General features: G+C 36.6%; 1 protein-coding gene across 1 annotated transcript in view; it reads left to right on the forward strand.

Moving 5' to 3' along the window:
• The window catches only part of MRC1 (mannose receptor C-type 1), a 102,027-nt gene that overhangs the window by 41,381 nt on the left and 39,144 nt on the right, over window positions 1-21,502 (forward strand). The window contains exons 8-15 of the mRNA XM_070432422.1: window positions 754-911; window positions 1,600-1,710; window positions 7,899-8,014; window positions 12,381-12,529; window positions 14,734-14,933; window positions 17,780-17,907; window positions 18,416-18,503; window positions 20,064-20,208. Coding sequence (XP_070288523.1) covers window positions 754-911; window positions 1,600-1,710; window positions 7,899-8,014; window positions 12,381-12,529; window positions 14,734-14,933; window positions 17,780-17,907; window positions 18,416-18,503; window positions 20,064-20,208 — 1,095 coding nt within the window. The remainder of the gene's footprint in view (window positions 1-753; window positions 912-1,599; window positions 1,711-7,898; window positions 8,015-12,380; window positions 12,530-14,733; window positions 14,934-17,779; window positions 17,908-18,415; window positions 18,504-20,063; window positions 20,209-21,502) is intronic.

Here is a 21,502-nt window from a genome sequence, read left to right on the forward strand (position 1 = left end):
CCCAACTCCTCAGTCTATGCATCTTTTCACTGTATAGATCATTTTCACTTGACAACAATACGTCAATAAAATAAAATGTTCTTGTTAATAGCACAGTCAATAAAGTAAATGTGGTTTTTAATAGTTATTATTTTGAAACAGACAAGATTTAATGGTAGTCAAGTAGATTTATATGTAAATAAATGCCATATTTCGAATACGATGAGTGCAGTTGTTATAAATTTTTTATAACAAAAAAATAGCTTCACGAGATAGAGGATAATGATAGACCCACCCCAATTTCATTTTTGCAACTCTTAGGAGATACAATTTGCAGTAGCACAACAAAAGAATACAGTCTCATTCACTTTGTAAAGAGTACAGTGGGGCCTTGACTTACAAGTGTCCCGACTAATGAGTTTTTCCGAGATACGAGCCGTCTCTCGGCTGATTTTTTGCTTTGAGTTGACAGAGTAATTTGAGTTAACGAGCTCCTTAACGAGCTCCGTCACAGAATGAATTAAACTCGTAAGTCAAGGCCCCACTGTACATCACACAATTAAAATTGACAATGCCAGCTGTAGCTCACATCTAAGTCTACACTACAGCATGTGGATCAGATTAACACTCAAGACAACGGTCCTTCATGTTAGTTACAGAACCAACAGACTAGAAGTATTGTTGATAGCAGAGGGCCTTTCCTTGTGGATAACCTCCTGACCTTTGGAATGCAAACTTTGTGCAAATTACTTCTGTGTTTTTCTTCTTGTTTAGAGCCAAATGATGAGTTGTGGATTGGCTTAAATGACCTCAAGATTCAAATGTATTTTGAATGGAGTGATGGGACCCCAGTGACATTTACCAAATGGCTTCATGGAGAACCAAGCCATGAAAACAATAGGCAGGAAGATTGTGTTGTGATGAAAGGCAAGGTGAGGCAACTTTAATAACTGATAGCGAACAAAAGCCACAGGAAGCTTTCCCCACTTATTACATATGGTTGTTTAGATTATTTCTAGTCTAGGTTAATTGACATAGATCAAGGTTGAACTAAAATTCGAATTCAATTTCTTAAATCTCTCTCAATTGTTTAGCAGTCAAATTTTCAAGAGGCCCAATAGAAACTTTTGAGTCAAGGTTGAAATTAACCAATAACTAATATTCATATATTGTTCCTGTGCTGGGTTCTAAATGGTGAATTGATTAATCAATTCAGAGCTTTGTTTCTCCTTTCAACTGATTGCTCCTAGTAGCTATAGACCTAGTTAGGCCTATTCTGGGGTCCACAGCCTTGAATCTGTACTTGAGGAGCTACATTGGTTTGTTTTTCTTCTTTGCCGATATGGAGGAGCCAAATATGAAAAGATCCCTCAAAACTGTGGGTTAGATAGCTAAGATATAAACACATATTGGGGCTGCAATCTCCCTTTACATCTTTATAGTCAGGGTAAAATTTGCTGTTACTTGTAAAACGTCAATTTACCTCTCCTTCTCATAGGTGACCTTTTCTTTTAATAACCTCAAATCTTTGTTTTTTCTTTTCTGAGGCACAGTTATGAGAAAATAGCGTCACAGTCAAACAACTGATAGTCATTAAGATTTCCTCTTTGCTTTTCGCAGGACGGGTACTGGGCAGACCGGGCCTGCGAGCGGTCCCTGGGCTACATCTGTAAGATGAAATCACAAGCCCACGGGCCAGGAATAGTGGAAGTAGAACCAGGCTGCCGGAAAGTGAGTACAGAAGCACCCGATAACTTGAGATCAGCAAATATTATATGCCATACTTGGCTTTATTTTTGCCTGAGATGGCCAAGTGTTTCAACTGCTTAAAAATGTAATGGTTTATTGTTAGTGTTTTGTATCATTGTTCTCTCTAAAGCCTTCTTGACAGTTAACATGGGGTGTGTGTGGTCAGTAGCAACTTTCAGAATGCCATGGGAATTGGAGGAAAGAGAACGGGGAATCAAATGACACACCGAATGGAGCCTGGACAGGGTAACAAGATTAAGGCAGGTCATGGGGCAAGTTATCATCGGGGTATTGGCAGACTAGGACCTATGAGTTGTCAAGGACATTTCCAGTAGAAAACCTTAAGTTGCAGATAGCAACCAATCCTTACTCACTTTTCCATTTATAATATTTCTGATGAGCTACTTCTAGTAGGGATTCCTCCCCATAGAGGCAGGAGATCTAAACTCTAACTGCTAGTGGCCAGCAGTAACTGCTTTAAACTATTGAATAAAGCCATGCACTCCTATTGTGTGTCAACCTGACCTGTATAACAGTTAGCAATACTTCCCTGTGGTCTTATTTTTCTTTGAGGTTAAAGTAAATGATCTATGTAAAAGTGAAAAGAAACTACAAAATCCAGGATGTATGGTTATCATTTTCCTGATTGCTGAGTGGCTCATCTTCCGCTTTTTGCCTTTCTCGCTTCTCTTGGATAAAAATAAAGCAGAAATGAGTTTTCTTTCCAAGAGTATCATGTTGTGAGCAAATTATCTTATAACATACACCAACAGGCTGAGAATTCATGAATCATAATTTAATACTGTACAAATAAACCATGAAGCACCCTGGAGCAGAAAATCACAGTCTTTTAGAAGTTATAAAGGATCTTAGTGGTGACAAAATTCCCCTTTTAATTTTTTGCATTCTGGAACTTTCAGTTCAGAGAAATGGTAACTTTATTAGAGTTACACCGAGGCAAGACTAGCTTCCAGTCTCCTGTCACCAGCCCACTGCACTTTCACTACTGGTTTCATTCCCAGTTCACTTATATAGTCTTTGCCTAATCATATGCATATGTATATTATAATTTTCTATAAACAATAATACTTAAATTTTATTACTTCTATACAATCAAAGTTATAAATACAGTCTATTAAGTCTTTAAAATATTTTCTTTTAATTTTATTTATTGATTTTAGAGAGGGAGGACGTGGGGAGAGAGAGAAACATTGATTTGCTGTTCCACTTATTTATGCATTCATTAGTTGTTTTCTGTATGTGTCCTGACTGGAGATTGAATCCACAACCTTGTGATATCTGGATGATGCTCTAACCAACTGAGCTACCCAGCCAGAGCAATTAATTCTTATAGCTATCTCTCTAATATGCTAATTGTCCCTCCAACCATTTGACCGTTTGACCAGTTGCTATGATGCGCACTGACCACCAGGGGACAGACGCTCTGACCGGTAGGTTAGCTTGCTGCTGGGGTCTGGCTGATCGGGACTGGGTGAAACAGGCCAGACACGCCCTGGAGCCCTCCCACAGTCCCTCCCCGGCCCCAGTCGTGCACTAGTGGGGTCTCTCGGCCTGGCCTGCGCCCTCTTGCAATCCTTGACCCCTCAGGGGAGGTCAAAGAGCTGGTTTCAGCCCAATCCCCACAGGCCAGGCAGAGGGACCCCACTGGTGCACGAATCCATGCACTGGGCCTCTAGTAAGCTGATGTAATCCAATTTAATCGTTAGGATGGTAATAGAAAAATATTTTAGAAAGAAGCATCTGTTTGTTGAGTGCACTTATTATGCTCTCATTGACTATAAAGGACACATTATATTCCTAATTAGATAGAAGAGGAAACTGAAGATCAGAGATATTAAATAATTTGGCCAGTTTAAAAACACCTGCTCTAGGCAATGACTTCCTCCAAGGGCTAGGAAGACTAGAAAAAAAGTCCACTAGAAAAAAAAGAATATAAGACAGTTTTTTGTGTCTGGGCCTGGGCACTGGGTGGTGGTGTAGGTGTCTTTTTAAGAATTCAAAATCACGGGCCTGCTGTAATACTGATCCAGGATTCAGTTTTCAATTCATTGCTTACCTGTGTGGGAAAAATTGAGCTAAGAAATTAACATAAAGTGGTCTTGCGTTGCTAATACTCCAGGATGTCTGCCAGATGCAAGTGTGAATTCTCTTTATACAGAAATCTCTTTTTCCAGGCTGACCAGGAATCCCACAGATGAGTTTGAAATTCAAAAATATAAAATATTAGAGGCCTGATGCACGAAATTCGTGTAAGAGGCTCAGCCCTTGCAGCCCTGGCTTCGTTTGGATGGTTGTTCTTCTGTTCGGTTTAATTAGCATATTAGGTCTTTATTATATAGGATACCATCAGGAGCTTTAGATGATGGAATTAATGGATACAATATTAAAATGAATGCTTACAGAAGTGAAAGGTATAATTGAAACTATGGAACAGCCACAATGTTTTGTTATGTAGTGTTTTATTGTGATTCAATTATAAATATTTTTTATTTTCATTAAGATTTCTTTCACCCAGGAATGATTTAGAAGTGTGTGTGTGAGTGTGCGCATGCACGTGCGTGTGCATATGGGTGTGTATGTTGATAGTGATGAGGGTTTTGGTAGTAGTTTGTTTTCTAGTTTCTAAATAATTGGGAGGTACTATTGATTTTAATTTCCCTGCATTGTGAGCATATAAAGGTGCTGTTTTTGTTATTTGTTGAGATTTTCTTAATGATCTTATTCATAGTTGGTTTTTGTAAATATTTTATGTGTGCTTGAACAAAATAATATATGTTGACTAGATAAAATTTAGCACTTATATTATCCGGATAGTCTATATTCCTAATATTTTGTCTGCTTGACAAAATATTCTCCTTGTAGTTCTGTCAATTTTTGCTTTAGATACTTTGATCTGTGTTATATCTTCCTGATGAATCAGTTCTTTATGTAATTACTTTATTCATAATAATGCTTTTTTAAATCATAAAGTTAATTTTAAATGATACTAATGTTGTTACAGAAAATATCTTTTGCTTGATATTTCCCTAGAACCTCTTTTTCCAACTAATTGCTTTTAATCATTCTATTTTAGGGCCTGTTCTTGTAAACATATAGCTATATTTTTATTTTTAATCTAATTTGAGGTACTATGCTTTTAACTGGCAAACTTAGAGTTTAAATTTGTTTTACATACTGTTATATTTTCACTAGAGGCCCGATGCACAAAATTTGTGCAAGGGGCTTGGCCCTCATAGCCCCGGCTGCCTCGGCCGGCCCTCGCAGCCTTGGCCAGTCCTTGCAGCCCCTTGCAGCCTCGGCTTTGTCTGGAAGGTCGTCTGGATGGTCATTTGGCTGTTTGGTCTAATTAGCATATTAGCTCTTTATTATATAGAATTAGTTTCTACCATCTTATTTGCACTTTATTTTGTTGACAATTCAGTTTTATTTTCTTCCATCTCCTACCCTGCACCCCATTGGTTCAATGAATATCTTTATTCCATTTTTATCTTCTACACATTTGGGAATTATACATTCTACTTTTGTTTTTTAAATGGTTAACCTTATGTTTTTAACATGCATTCCTGACTTGAAGTTAAAGTTATTAAGTATCTCTCTCTTCTTTCTGAACAAAATGAAGATTATTATTCTACTTAAGCATTACAAAATTTTTAATTTTGAAAAATGTTAGACTCACAAGAAATTGAAAAAAAAGAACACATAGAATTTCCCTCTACTATCCATTCTGTTTCTTCCAATAATCACATCTTATCAAACTAGTGTACATTATCACAACCAGGTAATTGACATGAATACAATACTATTAACTTAACTACAGATCTTATATTCCATTATTTAACTTTTCACCACCAATTAGCTATCTTTGCTATTTGTACATTAGACTTGGATTTATGAAGACATTTATTGATATCTTTGTTCAGTGTAGACTTTTAGCCCGCTCATTCCTCCTGATTTAAAATTCCTTCTTGCCAAAGTAAACCTTTTAGGAGTTTTTTCACTGGTGATCTGGGAGAGGAAAATTCTCTATCTTGTTTGAAAAATTCTTGAATTTATCCTCTCCCTGCACAATAATTTAGACAGGTCATTTTAGAGTTCTAGATTGACAGCTGTTTTCTGATATTACTTTATATATTGTTTTATTTTCTCCTGGCCTTTATTTTTGCCATTGGAATGACTGTTATTAGATTAATCCTTCCTTTTCAAAAAGTGGGTCATCTGTATTTTGTTTCTGGTTGATTTTAAGATTTCATTGTTTTTGTCATTCTTCAGGCTTAGTACAATGTGTCGAGATTTGGATTGATTTTATTGGGTCTGTTTGCCTCTTCATTTTGAGGACTTGTACCTACCTTTCAATTCTTAACAATTATCAGTCATTAATTTTATTCAGTGCTTCTGACATTTCTTTTATATTGATGTTCTCATTCTATTTTCATCAATATATTTTCTAACCTCTTTTCATTCCTCTGCTACATTTATCCAATTTGCTAATCTTTCTGAAACCCTGTTTTGACATTTAATCTGGTCAGTAAGATTTTTTTTTTTGAGGAATATTTTATTTGAATGTTGTTTATGTAGAGAATGGCCATGGTCGACTATAATTCTCTAGTTGCCTTGTACAACATAAGGCAGATATTTGAATATCCCACTCAAAATGCACTATGATTTTGTTAATCTCTCTTTTCCTTAATAATCAGTTTGAAAACCATCTGAAAAGAAAGGCTATTTTTGTTATATTTTAATTTCTGAAATTTGGTTTGTTTTCAATTTTGAAGTTTTACTTCTTAACTTTATATTTTTCTTTTCTTGTATCCTATTTTTTTTCACATTTTTTTTATTGCTTAAAGTATTACAAAGAGTATTACATATGTCTCCTTTTTTTTCCCCCACCCTTGACAATCCCCCGGCCTCCCCTACCCCCCAGTGTCTTATGTCCATTGGTCATGCTTATATGCATGCATACAAGTCCTTCGGTTGATCTCTTACCACCCCCCCTCCTGCCCCCCAACTCTCCCCGGCCTTCAAATCCTCTTGTTTGTTGTTCATAGCATTTTGATCTTCCATTATTGATTTTATTTCTTCTTTTGTCACTTAAATAACCTCAAACATACTTATTTTTATATTTTTCCAGATGTTTTATTACATTAAATTATTAATTCTCCTTTGAAAGGAGACATTTTCTCACATGATTTGTAATTTTTGATTTTGAATTAGTCCACTCTAACCTTCAAATCGCATGGTCTTACATGACCTGCCATGTAGAAATATTTCCGTTGTGTAGTTTTGCATTTACTTCTCTGAGTATCTAGGAGTTTATCTTTTTGTAGACCAAGTTTTACTTTTTTTTTTTTGGCTGTGAGTTCTCATACAGTGTGAATAGTGTATAGTTGGGACCAGCACCCATCTGTGGCACAGACTTTATATTCATTTTCAAACAGAAGAATTATTTTCTCCTGCATCTAGAGCCCCAGGCATATGACAAGAATTTCTGTTATTTCCTTGTTTTGTGGGCAGAGAATTCTGCTCTCCTTTCTCAGAGGAGTTACCTTTAATGGATATCATCTGTATGCAAAGATTTCAGTTCCATCTCCTGGGTCAGGTGGGCTGATGGACAGTGTCCTAAGCTGTGTGGACATTAAAACCCCAGACCCTGGGCTCTAGTACTTAACCTAGGTTTGATGCACTCTGGACAGCCCTCAGACACAGCTGGTGAACTTTCTATTCCAACTTTTAGGTTTCTACTACTTTTTGGTGCCTGTGACCAGATGATATAGCTTTATACTCACCACCTACTGTTGACCTCAAATGACAACAAGGCTTGTTATTTTGCAAATTATTCTCTGTGGTTATCTATTCTGAAACTGAAATTTTAGCCATTCTGTTCAGTTGCTTTGGTAAACATTTCATGAATCATTTTGTTGGAGGGTGGCTCAGAACGAGAGAGAATGACTGTTCCCCCCACTTTGTATCATAATTTGTCATATGAGGAATAACACACTACTGATTTCTTTATTCATGTAAGTGCTTTTCACTGCATTTCAAATTATTCAAATTTGTATTCTTTTAGTTCTATTGTTTATCTCATTACAGAGGGATTATTAAAATAATATTATCCAATAAATATGTGATAATCTGTTTGATATCATTAATAGGGCTGGAAAAGACACGGCTTCTACTGCTATATGATTGGACACACACTTTCAACATTTTCAGAAGCAAACCAAACCTGTGTGAAAGAGAATGCTTACCTAACAACTGTTGAAGACAGGTATGGAATAATTTTAATTTTATTTAAAAATGTCAAATAACAAAAAGTTTCCAGAAATCCCAGGTATCAATGTGCTCTAAATTTCTAAGTAAATTACATGGAATCATGATGTATGGTTTATAAAAGCAGAAGATTAAACAATCATATTCTTATTTGAATTCTTTTTTAAAAATATATTTTTAATTATTTCAGAAAGGAAGGGAGAGGGAGAGAGAGATAGAAACATCAATAATGAGAGAGAATCACTGATTGGCTGTCTACTGTTCGCCCCACACTGGGGATCAAGCCTGCAATCAGGCATGTGCCTTGACCGGGAATCGAACCGTGACCTCCTGGTTCACAGGGTGATGCTCGATCACCGAGCCATGCCAATCAGGCCTTACTTGAATTCTTCATTGCAAACATTATAAAATATTTTGCTACTTTTAGTACTCTAAGGCAATATGCTGAACTGTTTTTTAATACTCTAATAAATGTAATTTAGACATAACTTTTTCTGATATATCAGGAAAAATAAGTACAAAATTTCAGCTCAAAAATCCCACTTTCTATCTTTACTATATTTCCCACCAAAAAAGAGGGCAGAGAGGTTTACTGAATATTTTATTCATTTTTCCCAGTCTTCCATTTTCTTCTTTTCTTTGCTAGGTTTACTAGACTTATAGGCCAAAGAAATTATACGGATATAGAGGGTTTTATATAACTTTTGACTTCTAGAGTCCCATCCATTTTAAGGTTTTAGTGTTTAGTCACTTCCCCTTCTCTTTGCAAAGCACTGGAATAAGTCTAGGAGAAACTTAGAAGAAAATTTAAAATGTCCATGTCATTTGCAGTAAAGAGGTAAAATATTGAGTTTTAGTTCAATAACTTGTATTTAGTGGCCTTTTAAAGCAGACTCAATAAAATGTAGAGGATGCCATTGATATTAAAAATCTTTTGATACAAATGAAAGATGTGATAGGATTTGGATGGTCTTTGTAAAAGAACTTGTATTTCAACCTACATCCTTCTTTCATGTACAATTAAATGTCTAATACAGTGTAGCCCCTGATATAATGCTAACATCTGGAAATCAGAACATAGGCACTCTCGTCTTATGACAAGGAGATGAGCTGCACATCTTTAAGTCAGGTGGGGACATGTTCTGATCTGCACTGTCATTGATCCTTGGGTCTATTGCAGCAGAGATTTCCCTATACTTTGTGTTTTAGGCGTACGTTTCTTTGTGTTTTCTATGATATTTATATCCAGGGGCGGTCACTGCCTCTGTGGTTAGACTTGATTTTTAGAAATTTAAGAAAAATTGACTTCGGAACTTTAATTTTTGGAGGGGTGCTTGTTCAGTTTAGGGAATGGAATTATTCAGCCTGGGGCAAGCAAATGTTCTGTTACTGTAGCTTTCTTTGCATTTCCCTCTCTGTTCTCTCTGGAGTCATCCACACCTCTCTTTGTTCCTGGAAACTTTGGGCACCACTTTTCTTATCTTCCCAAAAGAGCTTTTTGCGTACATTGCGACCTCATTGTCTAGTGCTTGTCCATCAAGACAAACTTCAATACCTTTACTAACCGCATTGTATTATGCCGGGTACACAGCTGAGATGCAGAGGGAGAGAAAATGTTGGAATTTGTGATTCCGCTCCCAGTTCTTTCTAGAGATTGAATCTCTGCTTCTCTGTATTTCTTGATAATTTTCTGTTTCTGAGAGTAGAGAATGAGGATGCAATTCAAGGGGAAATCCACACAGATTTTCCCATTATATCATCCTTGATTACATCACGGCCTCTCAACTTACTAAACCAAAAATTGTGCAGGACATTTGAAATATTTGAAAAGTGGACTGATTTTTAAACAATGTATCTTAAAATGCTATAGTTTTCTCCTTTGCATTTTCAGAATTCTCTTACATTTTGAGAAGGGCAGAGGGGCTGATGAGGAATAGAGAGACATGTTTGAGTATCTTTAAATTATTTTATTCACTCAGCTGTATGGTACTTTTTCTTCATAGGATCACATTTTCTTAGTGAATTTTGTATAATATAAATGACACATGAATATAAGAAAATAGGCAGAAAAACAATCCCATTTACCATCGCACCAAAAAAATTAAGATACCTAGGAATAAACTTAACTAAAGAGGTTAAAGACCTCTACTCAGAAAACTACAGGACGTTGAAAAAAGAGATAGAGGAAGACATAAACAGATGGAAGAACATACAATGTTCTTGGATTGGTAGAATCAACATCATTAAAATGTCCATGCTACCCAAAGCAATCTATACATTCAACGCACTTCCCATTAAAATACCAATGGCCTTCTTCAAAGATCTAGAACGAACTCTCCAAAAATTCATCTGGAATAAAAAAAGACCCCGAATAGCTGCAACAATCCTGAGAAAGAACAAAGTAGGTGGGATCTCAATGCCAGATATCAAGCTGTATTACAAAGCCACTGTTCTCAAAACTGCCTGGTACTGGCACAAGAACAGACATATAGATCAGTGGAATAGAATAGAGAGTCCAGAAATTAGCCCGAACCAATATGCTCAATTAATTTTTGACAAAGGAGGCATGAACATACAATGGAGCCAAGATAGTCTCTTCAATAAATGGTGTTGGGAAAATTGGACAGACATATGCAAGAAAATGAAACTAGAGCACCAACTTACACCATACACAAGAATAAACTCAAAATGGATAAAGGACTTAAATGTACGACAGGAAACCATAACAATTCTAGAAGAATACAAAGGCAACAAAATCTCAGACATATGCCAAAACAATTTCTTCACTGATACAGCTCCTAGGGCAGTTGAAACTAAAGAGAAAATGAACAAATGGGACTACATCAAAATAAAAAGCTTCTGCACAGCAAAAGAAACCATCAACAAAACAACAAGAAAACCCACCTCGTGGGAAAACATATTTGCCAACGTCATATCTGATAAGGGCTTAATCTCCAAAATTTATAGGGAACTCATACAACTTAACAAAAAGAAGATAAACAATCCAATCAAAAAATGGGCAAAGCATCTAAATAGACACCTTTCAAAAGAGGACATTCAGAAAGCCAAGAGACATATGAAAACATGCTCAAAGTCACTAATCATCCGAGAGATGCAAATCAAAACAACAATGAGGTACCATCTCACACCTGTCAGAATGGCCATCATCAACAAATCAACAAACGACAAGTGCTGGAGAGGATGTGGAGAAAAAGGAACACTTGTGCACTGCTGGTGGGAATGCAGACTGGTGCAGCCACTATGGAAGGCAGTATGGAGGTTCCTCAAAAAATTGGAAATGGAACTCCCATTTGACCCTGTGATCCCACTTCTAGGAATATATCCCAAGAAACCAGAAACACCAATCAGAAAGGATATATGCACCCAGATGTTCATAGCAGCACAATTCACCATAGCTAAGATCTGGAAACAGCCTAAGTGCCCATCAGTAGATGAATGGATTAGAAAACTGTGGTACATCTACATGATGGAATACTATGCTGCTGTTAAAAAGAAGGAACTCCTACCATTTGCAACATCATGGATGGAACTGGAGAGCATTATGCTAAGTGAAACAAGCCAGTCAATGAAGGAAAAATACCACATGATCTCACTCATTCATGGATAATAAAGACCATTACAAACTTTTGAACAATAATAGATACAGAGGCAGAGCTGCCTCAAACTGATTGTCAAACTGCAGTGGGAAGGCCAGAGAGAGTTGGGGGGCAGGAGGGAGGGGAGTAAGAGATCAACCGAAGGACTTGTATGCATGCATATAAGCATAACTAATGGACATAAGACACTGGGGGGTAAGGGAGGGTAGGGGTTTGTCAAGGGCGGGGGGGAAAAAGGACACTTATGTAATACCCTTTGTAATACTTTAAGCGAAAAATTAAAAAAAAAAATAAAGTAAAATGCAGCTAAAAAAAAAAAAAGATATAAATGCGAGAAGTCTGTTAGAAGGCTGATGGACTTTGATATTCAGCAAGGGCTGGAAATCAGCAAATATTGCCTGCTGCTGGCTGAATGGCTGAAGGCAATCCCCTAACCCAGTGGTTCTCAACCTTCCTAATGCTGCGACCCTTTAATACAGTTCCTCATGTTGTGGTGACCCTCAATTTCATTGTTACAAATTGAACATAATTAAAGCATAGTGATTAATCACAAAAACAAAAAAAACAAAAAAAACAAAAAAAACAAAAACAAACAAAAAAAAGAAAATAGGTTTGAGTTACCAACCAAATCATAGCCCAAACATAGAAATGAGATACCTTTCATGTTGATAATTAGAGTTTACATAAATATTTGCAAAATTTAGTTTAACTATTTTAAACAATGTATTTGTTACTATTGCTTTTTAGATATGAGCAAGCCTTCCTCACTAGTTGGGTTGGATTGAGGCCTGAGAAATACTTTTGGACAGGCCTTTCTGACGTCCGGAACAAAGGGACCTTCCAGTGGACCATCGAGGAGGAGGTTCAGTACACTCACTGGAACTTTGAAATGCCAGGTATGTGCAGGGCTCAGGTCGGAGGTTTGTTTTCATTGCACACGTCCATCGTGCAAAACCTACTTCTTTACCTACCTGTCCAAATGGACTATGTGAATTAATTGTGCTTTCTGTATTTGCTCTTCTGTCCTACTTTTTTTTAACCTTCACCCGAGGATATTTTTCCATTGATTTTCATGCAATTTGGAAGAAAGGTGGGAGGGGGGAGAGAGAGAGCGAGAAAAATCAACATCGTTTGGTTGCCTCCTGCACGCACCCTGACCAGGGTGGGGAGTGAACCTGCAGTGGTGGTACATGCCCTTGACTGGGAATTGAACCCCCGACCCTTAGGTCTGTGGGCCAATACTCTAAACCACTGAGAAAACCGGATAAGGCTTTTTTTTTTAAATATAAAGTTCCAATTAGTTTGCAATGGTCTAAGGAAAACTGCTAGGTTATCGGGTACTGCTCTTATTTGAAAAATATTTATGAAATCCTAAATGGTCACAAATGTTTCAAATGGTTAACTTATTTCTGAAGGCTTACAACTATACTAAAGGGCTCCAAACCATCTCGGTGCAACTATGAATAGCGATAGTGTGCTTGACTTGGTGGAGAACAAGGTAGTGCTTACTGTACTGGGACTCATTTTTGTATCTTGTATGTGCTGCCCTGCTTAGTCCTTTACATGCATTTGATTTGATTTTATCTTTATAAGAAGCTTCCAAGGTAAGTTTAAGTATCTTCATTTTAAAGACGTGGAAACAGGGACTCAAAAATGTATGTGACTGGAAAGCTTCCGACCATGAATTTAGACTAATCTGTATAATCCCCAAATCTGTGCTGTTTGCGCCAACACCACTTGCCTCCCTGTAAGTGCTGGTTTGCTTCCCTAGCAGGTAGTTTCTGAAATAGCCTCTGACAGATTCCGTGCCTTCTTTATACACTGATATCACAGTATATAACCTTATTTAGTGTGAACTTCAACATCCTTTATAGCGAATGTTTCATTGTGCCTGGGCAAAGAGCTAAAGAAGGAATAATAGCTCGAGTGTATGAATTTACTACTTAGTCAAACAAGTCCTAATCTTCAGGAGTTCATTTAATTTGTATTCTCAGCTCTTAATGAGGTAAATAGGTCAGTATTTTGGATAGCGTGATTCTCTTTAAATTATTGCATGTTCTGAAAAATAGTAAGATTTCAGTTCATCTTTAAATAACTGGGCAATATATTAAGAGCTGAGCACACACCTTAAAAATATTGATAAGAGTGGTAATTATTACTCTAGGACAAACTCCTAATTTTGCAGGTGGAGTTCATTCAACCATAGGCTTTGGAGAAATTAATCCTGGAATGTTCTTAGAGAACAAAAAATGGATTAAACTGGAGCTATAGGGAGTCAGAAATCTTAATGAAGATATTTTGAAAAAGATGTACTAGTACCTCCCCAGAACTTTAAGAATTACTCTAAACACTTAATTTCCTTTAAAAGAATAGTGACAGAAGATGACCTCATCTAAGCAGAAGGAATCCTAATGTTTTCAAAGCTCTGTCTTAATTAATTTTATTTGGAAATAATCACAACTGTGAACCAGAATTATAATCTGGTAAGCCTGACATAGTCCTCAGTTTATTTTATGTAGTTTGTTGGTTTTCTTTTACCATGAAAAAATTCATTACAACTCTGTAAGGTAGGTAGTGATATTTGCATTTTAACATGAGGCAACAAGTTCAGGGTGATTGAGTAACTAAACTGAACTAAAATCTCCCAGCTGTATCTCATTTTCAAGTCTGTAACAACTTCTGTTCTGGAAAATCTACATGAACCCTAGAGGAAAAAAGGGACCTTAAAGAATTTCTTTTTAAAAAAGAAATGTTGAACTACTATTTTTGCCATGGCAGTAAATTTTATTCTGCAAAAATTATTGTATCGTTAAATGTCTACTAAAGGCGGCACCCTGCCAGATGTTAGAACTACAAAATGTTATCAAAACCGTGACCTTTGAGATCATAATTCAGTTGGGGTCACAGGCCACACAAATGAAAGGTAAATAACGACTCCGAAGAGCACACATAATTGCCAAATGCCACGGGATCTCTCCTCTTCATTTCCTCAGCACGTGGAGGTTTGACCACACAATTTGAGTCAGGTTTGTACTGTCTCTTGCGAGCAGGGCCAGCCTACAGCAGCATCTGTTCAGCGAAGTCTGTGTGTTTAACGCAGGGAGAAAAGCTGGGTGTGTTGCCATGAAAACTGGGATCGCAGGGGGCCTGTGGGATGTTTTGAGATGTGAAGAAAAGGCAAAATTTGTGTGCAAACACTGGGCAGAGGGAGTGACTCGTCCACCGGAGCCCACGACAACACCCGAACCCAAATGTCCAGAGGATTGGGGCACCACCAGTAAAACAAGCTTGTGTTTCAAGGTAAGTGGCAATTGCAAAACTAATAAAGAATTTGGAATATCCTTCAGCCTAAAGAATCAGCTAAGAAATTAAAGCCAAACCTAACCAAATGCTGCCATGCTCAGGCTTCACCTGTAGGAATTCTGACTGTATTGATCTGGTTTATTTGTAAAGAGCTTTCCTTGGATGAATGCTAATGACCAGTTGCATTTAGAACAGCGGTTCTCATCCTGTGGGTCGAGAACCCTTTGGGGGTCGAATGACCCTTTCACAGGGGTCGCCTAAGACCATCGGAAAACACATATATCATTGCATATTGTTTTTGTGATTAATCACTATGCTTTAATTATGTTCAATTTGTAACAATGAAATTGGGGGTCACCACAACATGAGGAACTGTATTAAAGGGTCGCGGCATTAGGAAGGTTGAGAACCGCTGATTTAGACCAACAAAAGTAACCTACAGCACAACACAGCTCACAGCAGCCTTTCTTCTTTTGCTTTGCCTACATCATCCCATTCTTTGCCTCTCCTCTCTTTCAGGCTTTCCGGCCCTAGTCTGAGCTAGCATTTCTGTTCATCTTAATGAACTTTTTTTGCTCCCCCTCATTCATTTCCATTGCATCTCACTTTTTGTCCTGTTTTTACAGACCAAGCTTTTAGTTAACTGAATTGATAAATGAATCTGTAATAATGTCCCATGGGTATCCTAGAGGTAATGCTCCATTGTACTGATTTAAACCCTGGTTATTATGCCTCTGAGAGATGGGGGCATTTCTGGGTAGGAGTATATGGGTGTTTCATGTCCCTTAAATGACAATTTGATATTCTGCAATTGTTTTATACACTCCTGGGCTGGATCGTCTATTTTCTCCTTATGCAAGCAAGTTCACCCAAACAAATGAACAAAGAAAAACCCCAGTGAATTTATTTGGGGCTTCCCCCTGCCCCTCTCTTTCTTGTAAGTTCTATTCTTTCTAGAGAAGGTTAAGATTAACTAAATGAGAAATTTACTTATCTACTGCTTAATAGTGTTTAAAGTTACACTCTCAAGACTTCTGTTATTCAATCCTGTGAATGGCCTACGGCCATGGCATGCCTTGTAGGACAGGCAGGGTTAATGAAGAACTTGAATTATCAATGTGTGTTAGAATGATGTTGCTTAATCTTCTCTAATCTGAGGGGTGTGGCTAGTTGGGTGGGAAACTCCCATTAGTAGCAATAGAGCTGAAGAACTATGCAATCCAGATTAGCCAGTCTGGGTTAAAAGCATAATTTATATAGAAGGGACTATATTGGGCTAAACAGAAGAGGATTCAATATTTATTGTTGTTGCTAAGAAACTTTTGACTTACTACACAAAGACCAAATTTATTTTATACAAAGCCATTTGCCTGAGGGTGGTAGGCTGTGGAGATATGTTGCAGAATTTTGAGAGAAGCAGCAGAATTCTCCAGAGCTGGGAAGTGAACCAAGGTTCTAGGAGACGACCCAGGTGTGTATTCAACAAATCCACAGATGTGCGTCACTAAAAAGTCTACGGTTTTAGAGGTGCTTTGGGTAGGGTTTGTTTGGAAATATATTGTACAAGTTAAGATACAGGAATTATTAATAAAATTCAGCTGATAGTAAATTGATTTAATAAAATGAAATCTTATATCACAGTCTAGCAAGTTGAGGCAGTCACAGAAGTCTTAGGATTACTTAAGTGGAAACTTGCTCAGATCACCTTTGTCTAGATGGCTTGAGTTAGGGTCAAGGTGAAGGTTGCCTTGGTTGCATGATGACAGCTGGGCAGCCACAGTCGGTTGGAAGCAAATTTCTTTTTCCACAAGCCTTGGATGATGGGGCCAAGACTCATGAAAAACAACGAATAAATGTTGTAAAAGTCGGTGGAGACAATGAACTCTTATGCTGATTGCATACTGATAGGTGTTTCCCAGACTGTCACTGTGTATTGCTTTTCATTGAAATCTTCTGGATAATATGACATATTCCCTAAATTATTGAAATATTAAATTGGTTTTAACTTATAACCCACCTTTTTAGATGCTCTGACAGATTAGTACAGAGCATGTGTGCCAGTAGTTGTGAAAATATGCATCTACAAGGAAAAAAGACAAGGCGGTGTTGAAGGACACGGCCAACAAAGTGTGGAAAGGCTGCCAGGTTATTCCTTGTTTAAGCCTAACAGGATAGCAAGCTGTGGCACAATTTTAGGGAGGTTATTTTCCTTCATGTTTTCTTTATTCATGTATACTTTCTCTGTATCAAAATTTTCTTTCAATTTCTTTCCATCTTAATGCTACTTTTCACACTAAACCAAATTAACCTTGTCTTTGACGATGAGCTGTATGCTTAGCCCATATGCCTAAAGCTTCTAAAATTTTAAGCTAATTCCTCATGTGCTATCAACTTTATTTATTTATTTTTTTAATATATTTTATTGATTTTTTTACAGAGTGGAAGGTAGAGAGATAGTTAGAAACATCGATGAGAGAGAAACATCGATCAGCTGCCTCCCCGCACATCTCCCACTGGGGATGTGCCTGCAACCCAGGTACATGCCCTTGACTGGAATCGAACCCGGGACCTCTCAGTCCGCAGGCCGACGCTCTATCCACTGAGCCAAACCGGTTTCGGCAAACTTTATTTTTTAAAGTTTTCTTAACAAAATCATCACCCAAAGTTTGTTGCCCAAATATTCACTCATAAATTGATTTTTAGCCAAGAGAATTATGTTGTGTGGGGTCATTGTAATGTCTTGCTTTTCTGTAAAGGAAATCTCACCAAAAGTAAATAATTATTTATCTTGAGTTAGTAAGCTATGCAGTGCAAAATAACTCCTGAAACCATATCCTCTTTAGCTTTTTACAAAAGGATTACATGAGAAGAAAACATGGTTTGACTCTCGAGATTTCTGTAAAGCTCTGGGTGGAGATCTAGCGAGTATAAATAATAAAGAGGAACAGCAAGCAATATGGCGATTAATAACGTGAGTATCTTTTTCTATATAATACTCTTCTTTTATCTATTTGGTGCTAATTATGTTGAGAAATATTTTATGTTCCCAAAATTGTTGGCTCATGGTGCTGCTATGAGTTCATATATTGTATTCCAAATCTATGGGCCCTTTTTTATTTTTTATAATTTATTTTTATTTGGGGGGGGGGCTTTTTAAAATCTAGTTTCACTTCTGAATGCCTTAATTTTCTAAGGATAAATCCTGTGATGAATGGCTCTATAAAAGTACAAGACACTCAATACATATTGTTAAATGAATAACGAATGATTATCTTTCAGTGCTTTACAATTATTTGTTCTCAAAGGGTGGCTCGTTTTTAGGATATATATGGGTTCTACCAAAAATGCACATCTATTGAATAATGCTTATATTTAATCATTGAATCTCTTTACCTGTGTAATTTTCAAATTTGATTAGTCTTTATAGCTAAACAAACTTGTTTCATGCATAAGCTTTCTTTATATCTTGTATATTGCAGGGCTAGTGGAAACTACCACGAACTGTTTTGGTTGGGGTTGACATATGAAAGTCCTTCAGAAGGCTTTACTTGGAGTGATGGTTCTCCTGTGAGTGATTTGATTTAATATATGATTTTCTTACTTTATCATGTAGTATTTATTTTAATGTTATCCTTTGGCTTAATATACATTTTTGGTAAGACTTTTTATTATGATAGCTAGAGACATTTTTCTGTGAAAAGTAAATGCTATTTTAGGATTATTATTCTGTCTCTGCCCCAGTATAGTTCTCTTATTTACCCAAGGTGTAATCATGTTGGCTAGTTGGAAAAAAAAATTAGAAACTCATTGTAGTAGTTTACATAAAATGTATTTATTTTGATATGAAAAATTGTCATTCAAGTAGTTAAACTTCTTAAACATCAAGTGTTCTTATAGATCAGGAGGTCTGGAAATAACTTCTGATATTTTATTAATAGCCATTAGGTTATGTCAAACTTCTCCATTCTTAGGAATGGAGAAGTGAGAGGCTTGGGCACTTGCTGGCATTTTGGACACTAGTCATCACATATTTTTGTGTGATTTTAGTTCTATCTCCTCTTACACCAGCAACTTCTCAAGGAACTTGGGTAAGATGGTATATTTGATGGATCCATTGATCATGGATTCTTTATATCATACCTCTGGAAAATAGATCATAATGCTTAGTCTAAAACCTTATGGACTATGATTCCACATTGAAAACATCACAGGGGACCTAAACCCAGCCCCCCATTATTTCCACTGTTCATTTTGGTAAACTTTGGTAGTTTTGTTAGCAACATGTCATTGGTCTGTTTCTTTTTTAAAAAGAATGAATGCTTTATGCTACCATCAAATAAAAAGAAAGTTTCCAACATCACACTGAAATATTATCCCTTAAGAATGGGTTATAAATGTAAGAACTTCCTATACTGATCAGTGGAGCTCTTTGCCAAGTTTTTTCTAAATATAAAAAAATGGCTCTAGAGCAAGGCTGGGCAACCTTTTTGTGAGTGCGTGCCAAAACCAGCAAAATCTCTGACTCAAAATTCTTCTGCGTCCCAATCCTAATTTTTTGAGAACATGTTACGCCTACTTGATATCTCACATAAGGTGTACATATGTGAAGAACCTTGAAGAAATAATAGAATTCATTCGAGCGACAAAAACACAGTATATGATGATGAAAAATACATTTATTTTTTAATGTATACATGTTATGTAAAATTATTTATTTATCTAAGATGCACCTACACTGAATTTATATGAAAAATAAAAAAGTTGATATTAAGAAAAAAATTGTAAATGGAAGATTATAAGAGAGGGTTTCGCATGCCAGCAAAGTTACTGGCGTGCCATGTTTGGCACACGTGCCAGGGGTTGCCCACCCCTGCTCTAGAGCCATTCTGTTTAATTAGAGTAAAGAAAATTTTCTAATAATCAATAGCATATTCTACTCAACTTCAAAAGTTTCCATGTAATGAAAGCTCTTTCCCATTCATGTTTATAAATCTTGCTTTAGAAGCAAAACTATGATGAAAAAGGTAAATGGTTTTAAAAATATAAATATATCTTTACTTTCCTGTTTGGGTAAATGATTGACATTGGGCTGATATAAATGGTGGGTGTATAATGTTTCTAACATAGGTTTCCTATGAAAATTGGTCTTATGGAGAACCTAATAATTATGGAAATGCTGAATACTGTGGAGAGCTGAAAGGTGACCCTAGTATGTCCTGGAATGATATTAACTGTGAACATCTTAAGAATTGGATTTGCCAGATACGTAAAGGTATGATAACCTGTTCTTTCCTTTATCTTAGCTCGAAGAACTAACCTTCTGACATCCCAATAACTTCCCTTTATTAGCAGAACCAAACAAACAACATAAAAAATAAAGGAACTGGCAGGAGCCATCCTTTCACAGGATGAGAATGAAGTCGCTGAACACAGATAAATGTTCCAAAGGAACAGAAGATCAAAAGGCCACTGGGAATCCTAGACTCGAGTCACGTCCCTGGGAATAGTTCCCATGAGCTCTGATTTCTGGCTCAGTCTCTCAGTGGTAGGAGTGGATGTTCTACCCCGTGAGCAGAGCAATGACTATGCCATTTCTTTTTTGGAATTGTCACCCTTTGACCTACATTAGGTGAAAAATTTCCTAAGGCCGAATATTTGAAATATTGATTTCTCGAGGAAATGTTCAACACAGAGAACAGACACCATTTGGAGGATCCACCATATGACTACTGGTCAAAAAGTAGCAGTGATGCTATGAGTCATGATCTTGACTCAGAAAGGTCCACACATCCAAGTCAGGCAGGGAGGTCAGAGGATCCAGATTCTTATGCTTAAAAAAAACACACAAATAGACCCACCCTTGAACCAAAATATACATCAACTAGTTCTTCGTAAACAGATAAATGGAACCACATTGCCCTCTGCTGTGGGGAAACCTTGGCCACTGTCTCAAGTCTACTGCTCAAGACACTGTTGCTGTTTGTCTGCCTATTTTCCTTACTGCTGCTTAGACTAGTGTTTTCAAAATAGAGGAATAAGTAGTGGCTGATTTTTCTTTAAAGTTCTAGCTACCAATGATTTTATTATGTCTTGTTTCTTTATGGGTCATTGGTACTTTTATTCTTATGGATGTTGACTATATTAAACCAAAAGCTGAGAAACTTGAGTCCTTTTATCAGATTCCAACAGAGTCCAGATATATCAACAACTACTTGAAAAGAAAATTATTTTATTTAACTTTTAGTAAAACATACATTTAATAAAAATAAGATTCTTTAAAGAAAGTATATTTTATAAATAAGTAGTTCATATGTAATTTCAAATAATGAAATTTGAAGTAATTTCATAGCTAATAATAATAATATGTGTGACTATAAAATTAACATCTATTGAGCACCTTCTAAATACAAATAATTCACGTATTTTACCTCAGCTATTTACACATAATTACTAACTCCTTTTTACTGTTGACAAAACTAAGGGCAAGCATTTTAAACCCAGGTCTGGAATTTGAACCTAGGCTTTCTGATTCAAAAAACTGGTTCTCTTTTCTTTCCTTTGTATGA

The sequence above is a fragment of the Myotis yumanensis genome, unplaced genomic scaffold, assembly GCF_028538775.1.
Source record: "Myotis yumanensis isolate MYYU_CA2020_CCGP unplaced genomic scaffold, mMyoYum1.0.hap1 SCAF_1, whole genome shotgun sequence".
Lineage (NCBI taxonomy): Eukaryota > Metazoa > Chordata > Mammalia > Chiroptera > Vespertilionidae > Myotis > Myotis yumanensis.